The sequence below is a fragment of the Artemia franciscana genome, chromosome 7 (assembly GCF_032884065.1).
Source record: "Artemia franciscana chromosome 7, ASM3288406v1, whole genome shotgun sequence".
NCBI lineage: Eukaryota > Metazoa > Arthropoda > Branchiopoda > Anostraca > Artemiidae > Artemia > Artemia franciscana.
The window spans coordinates 50,935,508-50,948,700 of NC_088869.1; the positions used below are offsets into that span (position 1 = coordinate 50,935,508).

At 34.5% G+C, this 13,193-nt stretch overlaps 1 protein-coding gene across 1 annotated transcript in view; it reads left to right on the plus strand.

Moving 5' to 3' along the window:
• Positions 1 to 13,193, plus strand: part of LOC136029426 (sortilin-related receptor-like) — a 127,054-nt gene that overhangs the window by 83,065 nt on the left and 30,796 nt on the right. Inside the window, exons 17-19 of the mRNA XM_065707808.1 lie at positions 1,689 to 1,829; positions 3,437 to 3,708; positions 11,423 to 11,627. Coding sequence (XP_065563880.1) covers positions 1,689 to 1,829; positions 3,437 to 3,708; positions 11,423 to 11,627 — 618 coding nt within the window. The remainder of the gene's footprint in view (positions 1 to 1,688; positions 1,830 to 3,436; positions 3,709 to 11,422; positions 11,628 to 13,193) is intronic.

Genomic DNA, 13,193 nt, shown 5'->3' on the forward strand with positions numbered 1-13,193 from the left:
TAAATTCCAATAAATTCCTATATTTTAATGGACTCCTATAAAATGCCTATATTTTGGCTAAAATCCTATTATTCCTATATTTTCGGTTGAAGAGCGCTAAGAACATTGCTCATGATTTGCAATTTTCTGTCTTTTGGTGTAGATTGATAAGTAATCACAACTGTTGAGCTTTTTGAACTTAACTAATGCTTTTTTGTTGGGCTTAGTAAGCTTCTTCTGCCTGGGCTATGCTGTTGTGTTGACTTAGTAGCCTATGTTTTGTTTTTTGTCATGTTGGGCCTGTCCGAAATGAGCGAAGATCAGTATATAGGCTAGCAGTCTCTGCTTAATGAGACTGGAGTTCTTGCGACTTATGTGTTTCCTGGCTGAACGCTGGCTGACTGATGCGAATACGGCCCAGTTATTCAAATGGGCTATTCTAAGATAGTTGCTAATTGAGGGAAGTATAATAGACGTGCACTGGGTAGGCTATATGCTACATTCTGTGATCAATCTGTCCTTTATCTATCTGGTCTTTATCCCCTTCTAAAGAAAAATGATGTTAATCAGATTCGGACTTTTTATTTCAGATATTGTAAATTTTTACTTTATCTCCCCCCTTGGTATAGCAATGGTAAGATAATTCGTAAGTTTGATGTCCCTGATATAAGTGCAAAGTTGGCCCTCTTGCATGGAAGATTGTCGGAATAAGCGTTTTATCGTTTATCGCCTCATCATCCTTTGGTCCGTCTGTTCGGTTAATCTCATTGTAGCATAGTGTTTTTATGGCACTTGGTATTAACCAAGTGACATATAGCAATCGCAAATTTTGTCGGTTTGTCTGTCGGTCGGTCCTGGTTTTGCTACTTTAGGCACTTCCAGGTAAGCTTGGACGATGAAATTTGGCAGGCGTATCAGGAATTGGACCAGATTAAATTAGAACTAGTCGTTTTCCCGATTTGACCATCTGGGGGGGGGGGGGGGCTGTTAATTCAGAAAAAATAGAAAAATGAAGTATTTTTAACTTACGATCGGTTGATCAGATCTTAATGAAATTTGAGGTTTGGAAGGATATCGTGTCTTAAAGCTCTTATTTTAAATCCTGACCGGATCTGGTGACATTTGGGTGAGTTTGGGGTGACCTAAAATCATGGAAAACGCTTAGATTGGAGGGATTGGGCTGAAATTTGGTGGGAAAAATAAGCACAAGTCCTAGATACATGATTGACATAACCAGAACGGATCCGCTCTTTTTGGGGTAGTTTGGGGGGGGGTGTTGATTCTGAAAAATTAGAAAAAATGAGGTATTTTTAACTTACGAATTGGATGATCGGATCTCAATGAAATTTGATATTTAGAAGAATATCGTGTCTCAAAGCTCTATTTTAAATCCCCACCGGATCTGGTGACATTGGGGGAACGTAAAATCATGGAAAACGCTTAGATTGGAGGGATCGGGATGAAACTTGGCAATTTGTGTGACGAGGCATCCCACGCCATCTACCACAGATCTGATCCCGAGGACTTCTGAATCCTATATTTGGGCCTGGGAAATCCTATAAAAATAGGACAGAGCCTATAATTTGAAACGGACCGACCTGTCCGAACCCTGAATATATCTGCTAGTGCTAGCATGTGCTACTTTAAATTCTCAGCAAGATATGAAGTAGAAATATTTCAGGTCTTGATATTTTGTCTCGTCATTTCAGACTATTCATCTTGTGCTTCAGATCAATTTCGTTGCGGTAATGGTAAATGTATAAATTCTAGATGGCGTTGTGACTATGAGAATGACTGTGGTGATAATAGTGACGAAAAAGACTGCGCAACAGAAATTTCCAACTGTAGAGGTTCGTTTTTCTTTTTTATGTTTTCTTTTTGTTCATATAGTGTTTACGAGAGTTGTTTTTACAACTTTTTAATTTGCTAGAAGGAAAGACGGGTGAATTAAAAAAAAGAAAAGAAAAAAAATCTCATTCTCAAAAGAAATGTACAACTAAAATTATTTGTTACATAAGGTGGTTTTAAAGCGCGTACCATACGTACAAAACGCCTCTCAAATCGTGTATACCTTATTATGTGTCAAATGAGTGCTAGTTGTTGTGTTTTTTTTTTTTTTTTTTTTTTTTTTAGTATCAGTGCTGTTTCGTTGAAATTTATTATTGGCTGACACTTTGTATCAGTAAAATCACTCTGATTCTAAATCACCTTGACAATTGCTGGATTTGTCACATGTGTAAACAAGTCACAATAGAAGTAACGTATAGTAGCGAAAAATCCTATACTCTCCATTGAAGATTTTTGACACAAGCTAAACCTTTCTCGTACAGTGCAATGACAAATGTTTCCGATGGAAAACCAAAAAGCAACTGAAGCTATAACTCTTACGGTCTAGGAACTTCCCAAATTGAACTTTCCAAATGTGTGTCATGTTTGGAGAAACTTTTCGCTACTGTTATATACTTCTTTTGTTGAACAAGGTTTATAATACCGTCTTCATAAAATCTTGCCGGTTATGATTTGAAGTGAGTCCTGACGATGATTTGGGCTCCTCCTCCATTTGGAAGCCCCTCCTCTCTACGCCACTTATCCAATCCGAATATTCAGTTGCCTTGTTTATGGTGGAATTAAGAAAATGTGTTAAGGATCAGCAATCGTTCTTTAGCAGAGAAACACCTTTTGTTTTATGCAATGGATATTTCGCGTTGAAAAGGTTAGAAACGATCTTCTTTTTTTGTGGGTGTGTGTGTTAGGTCGTCTGTACATTTTTGGATTCTTAGCTGTCAGCAAGAAGTCAGATGTTGCTTAAAACTAAGGAAACGATTTTATTTTTATGACATAGGCTCATTTTTGGATCCTCGCCTTGTACACTAAAAAAGCTATGACAACCCTGACAGTTACGCAACATAATTTTTGTGTCGTAATGATTCTTTCATCAGCAAATGTAGATTTATATTGTAAAAACGTACCAGAAACTAAATTTTCAAGGTTAAAAAAAAAAATCGTTGAAATCACTAATTAAAGAGTTATATTGCACGCAAAATTTTGGACCCAAAGGATTATGGTCAAATTGACTTCGACTCATTGTATGTTCTTTCTTGTCAATGAGTGACTTTTCTTGCTAAATTATTTCTTACTTTCTCTCCTAATGGCTCCCTCTGAGAAAAAGAAGACATTTTTGTAAGTTGATGTGCCCATTTAAATCTTGGTTTAAAACAGAGCCCTTTGTGGCATTTTCCCCTTTTGTTTTGGTTCCCCTTTCAGTGAACAACGCATGTTCACCTAAAATTGGATCTTACTTTATTGTTTTTTAACCTTTGTCAAATTTTTATTTTGTGTCGATTTTCGTTCTATGGCTTTTTTTGCAATATAGATTTACTGTTTTTATAATTGGTCTTACTTTTTCTAATTAAATAATTAAAGCAACTTTAACTTCACTGCTAATTTCAATTTTCAGCTGAGGAGTTCAAATGTATATCCAATGGAGGTTGTGTTCCAGTTCAGTGGAGATGTGACGGGGAACCTGACTGCACTGATGCCTCTGATGAGGTTAATTGTGAAAACAACACCTGCACAGAAACGCAGTTCCGCTGTGCCAATAATAAATGTATTATGAAGCAATGGGTGTGTGATGGTGACTATGACTGTGAAGACCAGTCAGATGAATTGAATTGTACCTCGACAGTTCCACCTCCAATAACAACGCCATCCAACCTCCCATTTCAAAAGGTAGGAGACCTCGCTTTTTTTTAGTGAATCAATTCATAAACTTTTTCCACAAACAAATTTTTTTAAGAAAAGTAAAAAGAACTCCATTAAGCCAAAAATGAGCAAAAATAAAGTCAAATAATCTTCCAAACCTAAAACTACCACAAATCTTTTATCAATAGATAAATGAAACTGAAAACAAACAGAAATTACAGTAAATGACCGAGTCAATCTCAAGCAGTCAAAAATTACCACAAGTAGGGCTGAAATCCTCCTTGCCTTCTCAAGATCAGAACATAGTTTGTACTTAGCTATAAAAAAAAAAAAAAAAAAAAAAAAAAAAAAAAAAAAAAAAAAAAAAAAAAAAAAAAAAGTTGATTGTCGCTTTAATATGCTTATACAGACATTTATTTCTTAAATTTTTAATGATTTTATTTTGTCTTTAGAAGACATGGAGGTCGTCAGCCCTACTCATGTTGATTTTTGCTTGTTTTGAGTTTGATTTTGTCATTTATTGTAGTTTCTGCTTGTTTTGAGTTTCATTTTGATTATTGAAGGTGATTTGCGGTATTTTTACGCTTAAAAAATCATTTTACTTTATTTTTGCTCATTTTTTGCTTAATGGAGCTCTTTATTTTTCTTGGAAAACTTGTTTCGTGAAAAAGTTTTTGAAATTAATTTATGTTAATTATTTATTGACATAGTTTTCTTCGTGGAAAATAATAATAATATTTTATATTTTTTTCGTTTTTTTTTTATATGAATCCATAGTTTCGCTTGCTATTTGTATGTTGGAGAAACTTTCCAACAAATTATAATCCTGAAACATATAGTATTGTTGAATTAATTTTTATACCTCGTCAAGTTGACCTGAAAACAAAGCTTAATGTAATTCCCAAAAAGTTCTATCTTTGCTCTTCGACAACCTGGATACACAATTACAGTCTTTTGATTTGTTTAAACTGTAAGAGTAGAAGTAGAAATAGTAGTAGTCCTGAAAGTTTCAGCTTAATAGCCCCTGTCGTTCTCGGTAAATTGCTGAGTTTTCTTGTTGGCAACAATACACAGTCCTTTTGATTTAGTATTAAAGCAACATTTGATTTCAAAGCATAATGAGCCGATTGCATAATTGGGGGGGGGGGGGTTGATATACCCAATATCACTAGAGATATAGTTGCTTAACCGTTCTATTATGCTGGATAAAATGTCTGTCTCAAAATTTTAACCGGGTGTTTTTGGAAAATAAATGACCTTGGGAGGAAGGCTACTTACCCTCCAATCTCTTTTTAATCTTAAAAACGGTACTAGAACTTTTAATTTTGAATCGAATCAGCTCATTTGAAAGTTTTAATGATAGTTCAATAAAAGGCTCACCTGAATGCCCTTTGTCATTTTGGAATGTAAAAGTCAAACATGTATACTCTTCTCAATAACTTTCGAAGAATATATTTGTTACATTATTGTTGCGTAAATTATGATTTTTTGGAGGAGGGTACACAATTTCAGAGCGGGAATTTAAAAAAAGTACAAAAAAGGGGAACATTTGGGGGGAAAAGGAAAGTTATGAACATATTGAGATCCAAGAGGGACCACAGGACCGTCGAAACAATCTAAATATCGTCAGATGTTTTACAGGAAAAAAGTTAAGTTGTACATATTATGTTTATAAATAAACTATCCAGTTTCTTTAGATTACCCCTATTTTTTGGGATAGTGTCCATTTTTAGAGATATTGTCAGAATAAATCATCTTTCAAATCAAATAACTTCCTTTAAATCTCCTTAACCAGACTCTATATTCTCATCAATCCTTGTTTTCTGTGTTGTCATTTTCCTGACACTTCTGATTTCGTTTCACGTGTGGTATTATCTTCATTAAGGCTCATCCAAACCCACTCCCTCAAACATCTCACCATCCACGTGTCTTGAATAGAAGCTACAAGACAGCTGACAGAATCTTCGTAATTATAAGGATTACCTCTTGGAGTGATTTCTACAGGTTTCCTAAATCTTATGGGGCATGAGATATAACTTTAACACAACAACTACCTTTAAATCTTCTTTGCCAGCTTCTATGATGTCATCAATCCTTATTTTCTCCGCTGTTAATTATTTTCCTTACCCTTTCACTCGGTAAAGACTGCAGTAGTTCCTCAAATATCTTCTGCCGATGAAGTTTTACTACATCCACTCCTAACGTGACAAGTCACGCTACCTATGCTAAAATGCAATTTTTCGTGGCTTTCGAGGTTTCAAGGTGTGGAGCTGTAAACTTCCAAGGGTTATAACAAATTAATTGGCTATCTCAGAATTTGTATTCTCTGGCATAGAGACTTGTGCCACAATGTATATTTTGCTAAAGAAAATTGCAATTTATGTGGCGTAGTATTCTTTGGTACTTAAAAAGAACACAATATATTTTCATTTCTGTTTAAATGAACCATATTCCGATATTTTATAACCATTGGTTTGACAAGATCGCCCCTGGAAAAAAACATAACAGTGCTTCCCGTGCAAAAAATGCGATATTTCTTGTTTTTCAAGTTGAGAGACCGTAAATATCAAGTTAACGGTTTTCAACAATGTCATCCCAACAATGTACGTTTAAATTGAGCATGAGTATATAGGGATGTTATTCTCCTTTTAAAGTATCAAAAATCCTTCTCATAATTATTCATCACTGATTTTGCAAAAATCTCAAGCCCTGTTACGGGTTACTTCAGCTGACATCAAACTCCAATCCCATAAAAATGTATTTTGCAATGAATATAAGAAATCAGCACATATAAAATCAAGCAATATTGTTCTTATTTTTATTTTATTAATTTATTAATTGTTTCCATTTATTAACTGCAACCTCTATTTTATTTTAATAAAAATTAAATTTTAAATAAAAATAAAAACGTCCAAAAATAAACAAGTTTAAATTAAAGAAGCTCGGAACATAAATTCTGCAAAAAGAAAATTTTCAAAAAAAAAAACGAAGCCTACTCTAAGCAGAGGGAGAAACTCCCCCAAACAATAGAATTATAATCATAAAGGTCGGCTTACTTGTTGAGCTGCTCTATACAAGAAATATGATGATAATGAGCAATTTCCTTGTTTTTCTGGTCAATGGATTTTTTTTCTTGCTCAAACCAGGGGCTGTAAATTGCCTATATATATTTCAGACAAGGCGGTTGTAGTGATGTTCTTTTTAGTTCAATATGTCGTTATTTACTAGGTTGCTAGTCACCGTTGCACCCCTGGTTTTTTCTCATTTTCGCCTTGAAGAAGGAGCTTAAGACATAGTGCAATGCGTATGTCCAAAATTAGTAAATTTAAGTTAGCACAATGAATGTTAAAACAGAGAAAAGGGGATAGAAAAGAGGAGGTGGAAATTTACTTATGTAACATGTAAAATTATGATTATTTATATAGAAACAAGAGCATATAAGGTTCTATTTATACTGTATTTTTACAGAACTTCATGGGACTTATATGTGTGTAAAAGGGCCCAAATTAACCTACTTTATTGACTTAGTTTATTAACTTAGTGTTTATTAGTTTATTAAACCTAATTTATTTACACAAAGTTGCGCTTCTCGATATTCAGTTTAACATCACACTCTAAAATTTCGTAAAATCTTTCTCCAAATCTCCAACATTCTCAAACTCAATTTTTACCTAATACACGAATTTACGCTATATTTATAAACTGCACTCCATTTTAGCATTTCTGAAGACAACTTCATGGGATATGGGTTGAGGCCAGAGAGCTGCGGCTGGGGGAAACTAGATACCAGGTGACGCGTAACTTGTTGCTCTCTTGAATTTAAAACTTCTTAAACTTTGAACGTTTTCATCTCAATCCACAGATAGCTAGTCGCTTCTTCGGTTATCGGCTGCTTCAAAATATCTACTAAATGTTTCGTATTGATTTCATTCATCGAATCTTCCATCCTTTCTACACTGCTTAACGTTTCTGTTTAATTATAGTAATGTTTTAATTTTCACTTACTTTCATATATTGATGACGTAAACATGGTTCTTTTAATAAGAAGTGACGCAACATAATATTTTGTGATCTTAATTTTGAACGAATGAAACGGTATTGTTGTACTTTAATGTTGTAATCCCTGCTTACTATGTCGAGCAAAAAAAAAAAAAAAAAAAAAAGGTTGGACGAATATATAAAATAGGGATTCACATTCATGAGGGAACTTGATTAGTCCTCATCCTAACTTCAGAGTTTGGAGGGTCAAGTTGAGTATATTTTTGTCTGGTACCACTCAAACTAAAAAAAATAAAAACACTTACTTAAGTTGCATGGAGATGAAAAATAAAAGAATATAACACTCGCTGAATTCAGAGTGAAGAGAGCAAGACTCGAGAAAAAGGCTACCCTGCCTGTTCTCAGCATTCTGTCAATCACTATGCCTAACCTCATGGCATCGTACGAAGCTGCCTACCTGATCGCAAAGAAGTATTAACTACATACCGTTGGTGGAACACTCGCCAAATCAGACGTGTTGGAGACGGCAAGTATCATCCTGCGGATAACGGCTGAAATTAAGTTGTCCCAAGCCCCTCTCTGAAATGGCGTCATCCATAACAGAATCGAAAAGATGAGCAGGCATTTAAATCGTAGTTGCAAATTTGAATTCCAGCACGGCAAAATTCAACCTTCTTCTCCACGAGATCCCAGACGGCTCCAATCTAAGGCGGCCTGCAGTATCCGTTTGTTGTGTGAAAGAGGGTGTGACAAAGCCAGCAATTATGTTTTATAAGCCTCTTATAATAGCAACTAAGATAGTCGATATGAAGAAACTTGTGGATGACTTCTTCAAAGAAACATTGTTTCGTTGAACACAGTTTTTTTTTTTTTTTCTGTGATATTTTTCTGGTTGTCAGGTTACTTTCCAACTTTGTTTTGTTTATTGCTATTCCACAGCTGTATTTCTAATGTTTTTTTGGTGTTTATCAGGGGGGGGGGAGATGTTTGGTGAAATAAGTTAGACATGCCAAAATTTAGTTTAGGTGTTGAAAACCTTAAAAATCTTCTTTAGAAAAATAGTTACTCTTTCCTAACTGTCGAGGTTGCCTACCTTTTAAAACAGTGTACACCATTTTGTTTAGCATGGATTTCTCGGCATTATTTGAAAAAGGATAAAAATTGGAAAAAAAATTTCAACTGAAAGTAAGGAGCGACATTAAAACTTAAAACAAACAGAAATTATTCCGTATATGAGGGTGCTGCTTGCACGGACGGAGCTCCAGCCATTCTGGGAAGATAACCTGGTCTTTTTACTATAATGAATGTCGATGCATCATACATAATTTTTTCACTTGTATTTTGCACAGATGTGCTTTGGCGACAAAAACCTTGCCTCCAAAACTGAAAAAAGTGTCAAGAACCATGTGCGAAAAAACTCTGGAGCACCACACCTTCATTGAGCTATGTAAGGTAATGAGATCTAAAGCTAAGATAATTCTGTATATTTTAAAGTTTAGTGCTAATCCCGAAGACAGGAGTTAAATTATGTTTTTGCCATGTGGTACATAATTAGACATGTTTTCAGAAGAGCAGCAACAACGGCATGTAGACTGCTTCCCAAATTCTGAGTTCTTTTTAACATACTTGATTGATATCATCGCAGATGTCAATGGTCTCTCAATAACAGATTTAACGCATTAAACAGATTTAACAATAAACACAACAGTTTTTTTTAATGTTTTAAAAGAGGCAAAAACATTTAGAGCTGGAAGTACAAAATGAGACTTCATTATAAGTTTAAAATGTACAATTGTAAATGGGTTTTTATAAATAAATTAACATGCAACGAAAATTAAAACAGTACTATAATCAAACAGAAACGTTAAGCAGTGTAGAAAGGATGGAAGATTCGATGAATGAAATCAATACGAAACATTTAGTAGATATTTTGAAGCAGCCGATAACCGAAGAGGCGACTAGCTATCGGTGGATTGAGATGAAAACGTTCAAAGTTTATGATGTTTTAAATTCAAGCGAGCAACAAGTTACGTATCTCCTAGCATCTCGTTTCCCCCGGCCGCAGCTCTCTGGCCTCAACCCATATTTTGTCTTCAGTAATGCTAAAATGGAGTGCAGTTTATAAATATAGTGTAAATTTGTGGATGAGATAAAAATTAAGTTTTAGAAGGTTGGAGACTTGGAGAAAGGTTTTACGAAAATTTCAGAGTGTGATGTTAAATTGGATATCGAAAAGTGCAAAATTCACTAAGTTAACAAACTAAGTCAATAAAGTAAGGTAATTCGGGCCATTTTCAAACATATAAGTCCCATGAAGTTCTGTAAAAACACAGTATAAGTAGAGTCTTATATGCTCTTGTGTTTCTATATAATTACTAATAATTCTAAATGTTACATAAGTAAATTTTCTCCTCCTCTTTCTATCCTCTTCCTCTGTTTTAGCATTCATTGTTCTAACTTAAATTTAACGTACCAATGGTCGTAAAACATCGAAAGATGGTTCGTTTAAACAGAAATGAAAATATCTAGTGTTCTTTTTAAGTATCGAAGAATACTACGCCACATAAACGTGCCATTTTGTTCAGCAAAATATCTATTTTGGCACAAGTCCCCTATGCCAGTGAATACAGATTCTGAGATAGCCAATCTATTTGTTCTGAAATCTAACTCTTGGAAGTTTACAGCTCCCCACCTTGAAATCTAGAAAGCCAAGGAAAATTGCATTTTAGCATAGATAGTGTGACTTGTCACGGTAGGAGTGGATGTATTTACTTCATATGCAGAGGATATTTGAGGAGATTTAAAGGAAGTTGTTGTGTTAAAGCCTCATAAGATTTAGGAAACCTGTAGAAATCACTCCAAGAGGCAATCCTTATAATTACGAAGACTCTGTCAGCTATCTTGTAGCTGCTATTCAAGACACGTGGATGGTGAGATGTTTGAGGGAGTGGGTTTGGATGAGCCTTATTGAAAATAATACCATACGTGAAACCCAATCAGAAGTGTCAGGAAAATAACAACAAAGAAAATAAGGATTGATGAGAATATAGAGTCTGGTTAAGAAGATTTAAAGGAAGATATTTCATTTGAAAGATGATTTATTCTGATAATATCTCTAGAAATGGACGTTATCCATTTGAAAATAAGGATCAGTAACACTAATTCGCGAAAATTTAGGAAGGAGGGACAGTACTTGTCGGTTTTCAGAATGTAGGTGCAAGAGTTGGAATTTTTTGGCGTCTGAGGGAAATTTTCCTCGATTCCTCCAATGTTTACCTCTGGTGATGGTCCTGATGATGATCTTGCTTACTTTTTGGTTGTTAGAAAAGAAATGAAGGTGTTGAGGTTTGAGTTGTTTAACATATATGATGAGGAGGCTAGGTTGGCTCAAATTTAATCAAACAGCAGGTATTAAAACGGATGAGCCGCGCTTGAATAGATTTTCCTTATAGAATTTGAAAGTTCGTGAAGGGTCGTTCATTTTTGGGTGTGTAGTGAAGTATTACTGTTTTTACTTGTAGGGTTTGTTTTATTTAGTGCTTACTAGTTGATTTTTATTTGTTTTTGTTTTTAGGTATGACCTATGGGCTTCTTTGCTAAATAAACCTATATAAATACATAATTTTTTACAAAAAATAATTTGTTATTTTGCCAGTCGTTACTATTTTGGTTTTAATGTAACCATTTTTCTCTTCATGTATACATTTCTTTTTTTAGATTATAATGTTTGTACATATTTTAGGGTAACTGTTCTGATGTATTCTTTGAATGCGATAATCTTTACTGCATTCCCTATTGGTGGAAATGTGATGGAGTTGATGACTGTGGTGATAATTCAGATGAAGAGTTATGCTCAGAAGAAGGTGATGACTCCTCCTCCAATGCTAACGAAACGGAAAGAACATCATTTTCTACTTGTGGTGAAAGTCACTTTAGATGTAACTCAGGTGAGTTCAAGCAAATTACGTCTCTTTCTAATATTGTTATTTTTCTTTATAACCCTCGATATTCTAAGATAAAAATTTCAGTCTTCTCTCAAATTGTATGAAAAGTGGTTGTAACAGCTAACAAAGGAAAAACAAAAACAAGTAAATCAACATTTCAGGTTTGTATCAACTGAGGTTATTTTCTGGTATGTTAAAAAATGTTTGCAAGCTTTCAAATTGTAAAAACATATAAGTAATTCTGGGACTTCATGTTCGCTCACTTTCTCAGAGTTAGGACTAAAAACAAAGAGAGAGAAAAAAAAAACAACCTCAAGATGAAGAAACAAACGGGACTATGGTTTTTACATATCCCGAACCCGTCAACAGTTTGACGAACCATTTATTGAGCATCGTAACTCAATAGATGAAGTTCTAAAATTAAGAATATCCCCTGAAACATTCATTTCAGCTTTGGTAGAACACATTTTCCACCACCCTGACCATCACATATAATTTGATGATGCCACATTCATTTCTAACGATAGAGTCCTGACACAAAGGGCTAGGGAAGCCATTGAAATGGAAAAAAACATATCTTTGCTAATCTTACGATAAATCGAGACACCGGTAATTTAAATCGTGACTTGATTTATGCAATATTCTTAAAAGTGAACCTGTCGTCATTCACAGTGACTTAATTACAATTTATTGTGATGCTTATTTTTGTTTTTCTGTTATATTTCTTGGTAATTACAACGATAGGTATGTATGTTAGTTGATTATTTTAATTATTTAAACTATCTAATTGGTTAGTTGATTGTCTTGTTAATTATTCTTTCACATTTAATTTCTCCAAGCAAATAAAACAGGTCATTTTAACTGAGAGTAAGGAGCAACATCAAAACTTAAAATTAACAGAAATTATTCCCGTATATGACGGTGGCTGTCCCTTCCTCAACCCCCGCTCTTTGTGCTAAAGTCTTAAAGTTCTTTTAAAAATGCTTCGTATTCAAGTTGATAGCGTTTTGTGTTTGAGCAGTCTTACCTAAAGAATTGTGACAAAAAATTAAACTTCAGCATAATGAGTAAGGGTTGAGAAAAGGGCAGCCCCTCTCATATACAGAATAAGTTCTGCTCGCTTTAAGTTTTAATGCTGTTCCTTACTCTCAGTTGAAAAAATTTGAATTTCTAACCATTCTTCAAATTAGTCCAAGAGCAATTCCCCCACAGTGTAAAATTTCTAGAAAATGCCCTCCCCCCATCCCACCCACCGAAAAACGACTGTATATTTCCAATTAACAAATATTATATATAGGTTATTGCGTAACTTACAGCCCTTTGTAGAGGGATTCTGAGGGGTCGTATCATTCCCAAAGACATTATTAGACTTTTCAACCATGCTGAATTAAATGACAGTCCCAATATTTTGATCAAATGTCTTGGAGATAAATGAGTGTGAGGGGAGGGGGCTAGCTGCCCTCCAATTGTTATTGAAAAAAGCCACAAGAACTTTTGATTTCCATTCGAATGAGGCCTATACCGGTTTTCTAGGACTGTTGGTTTGATACGATTACCCCTGGGAAAGAA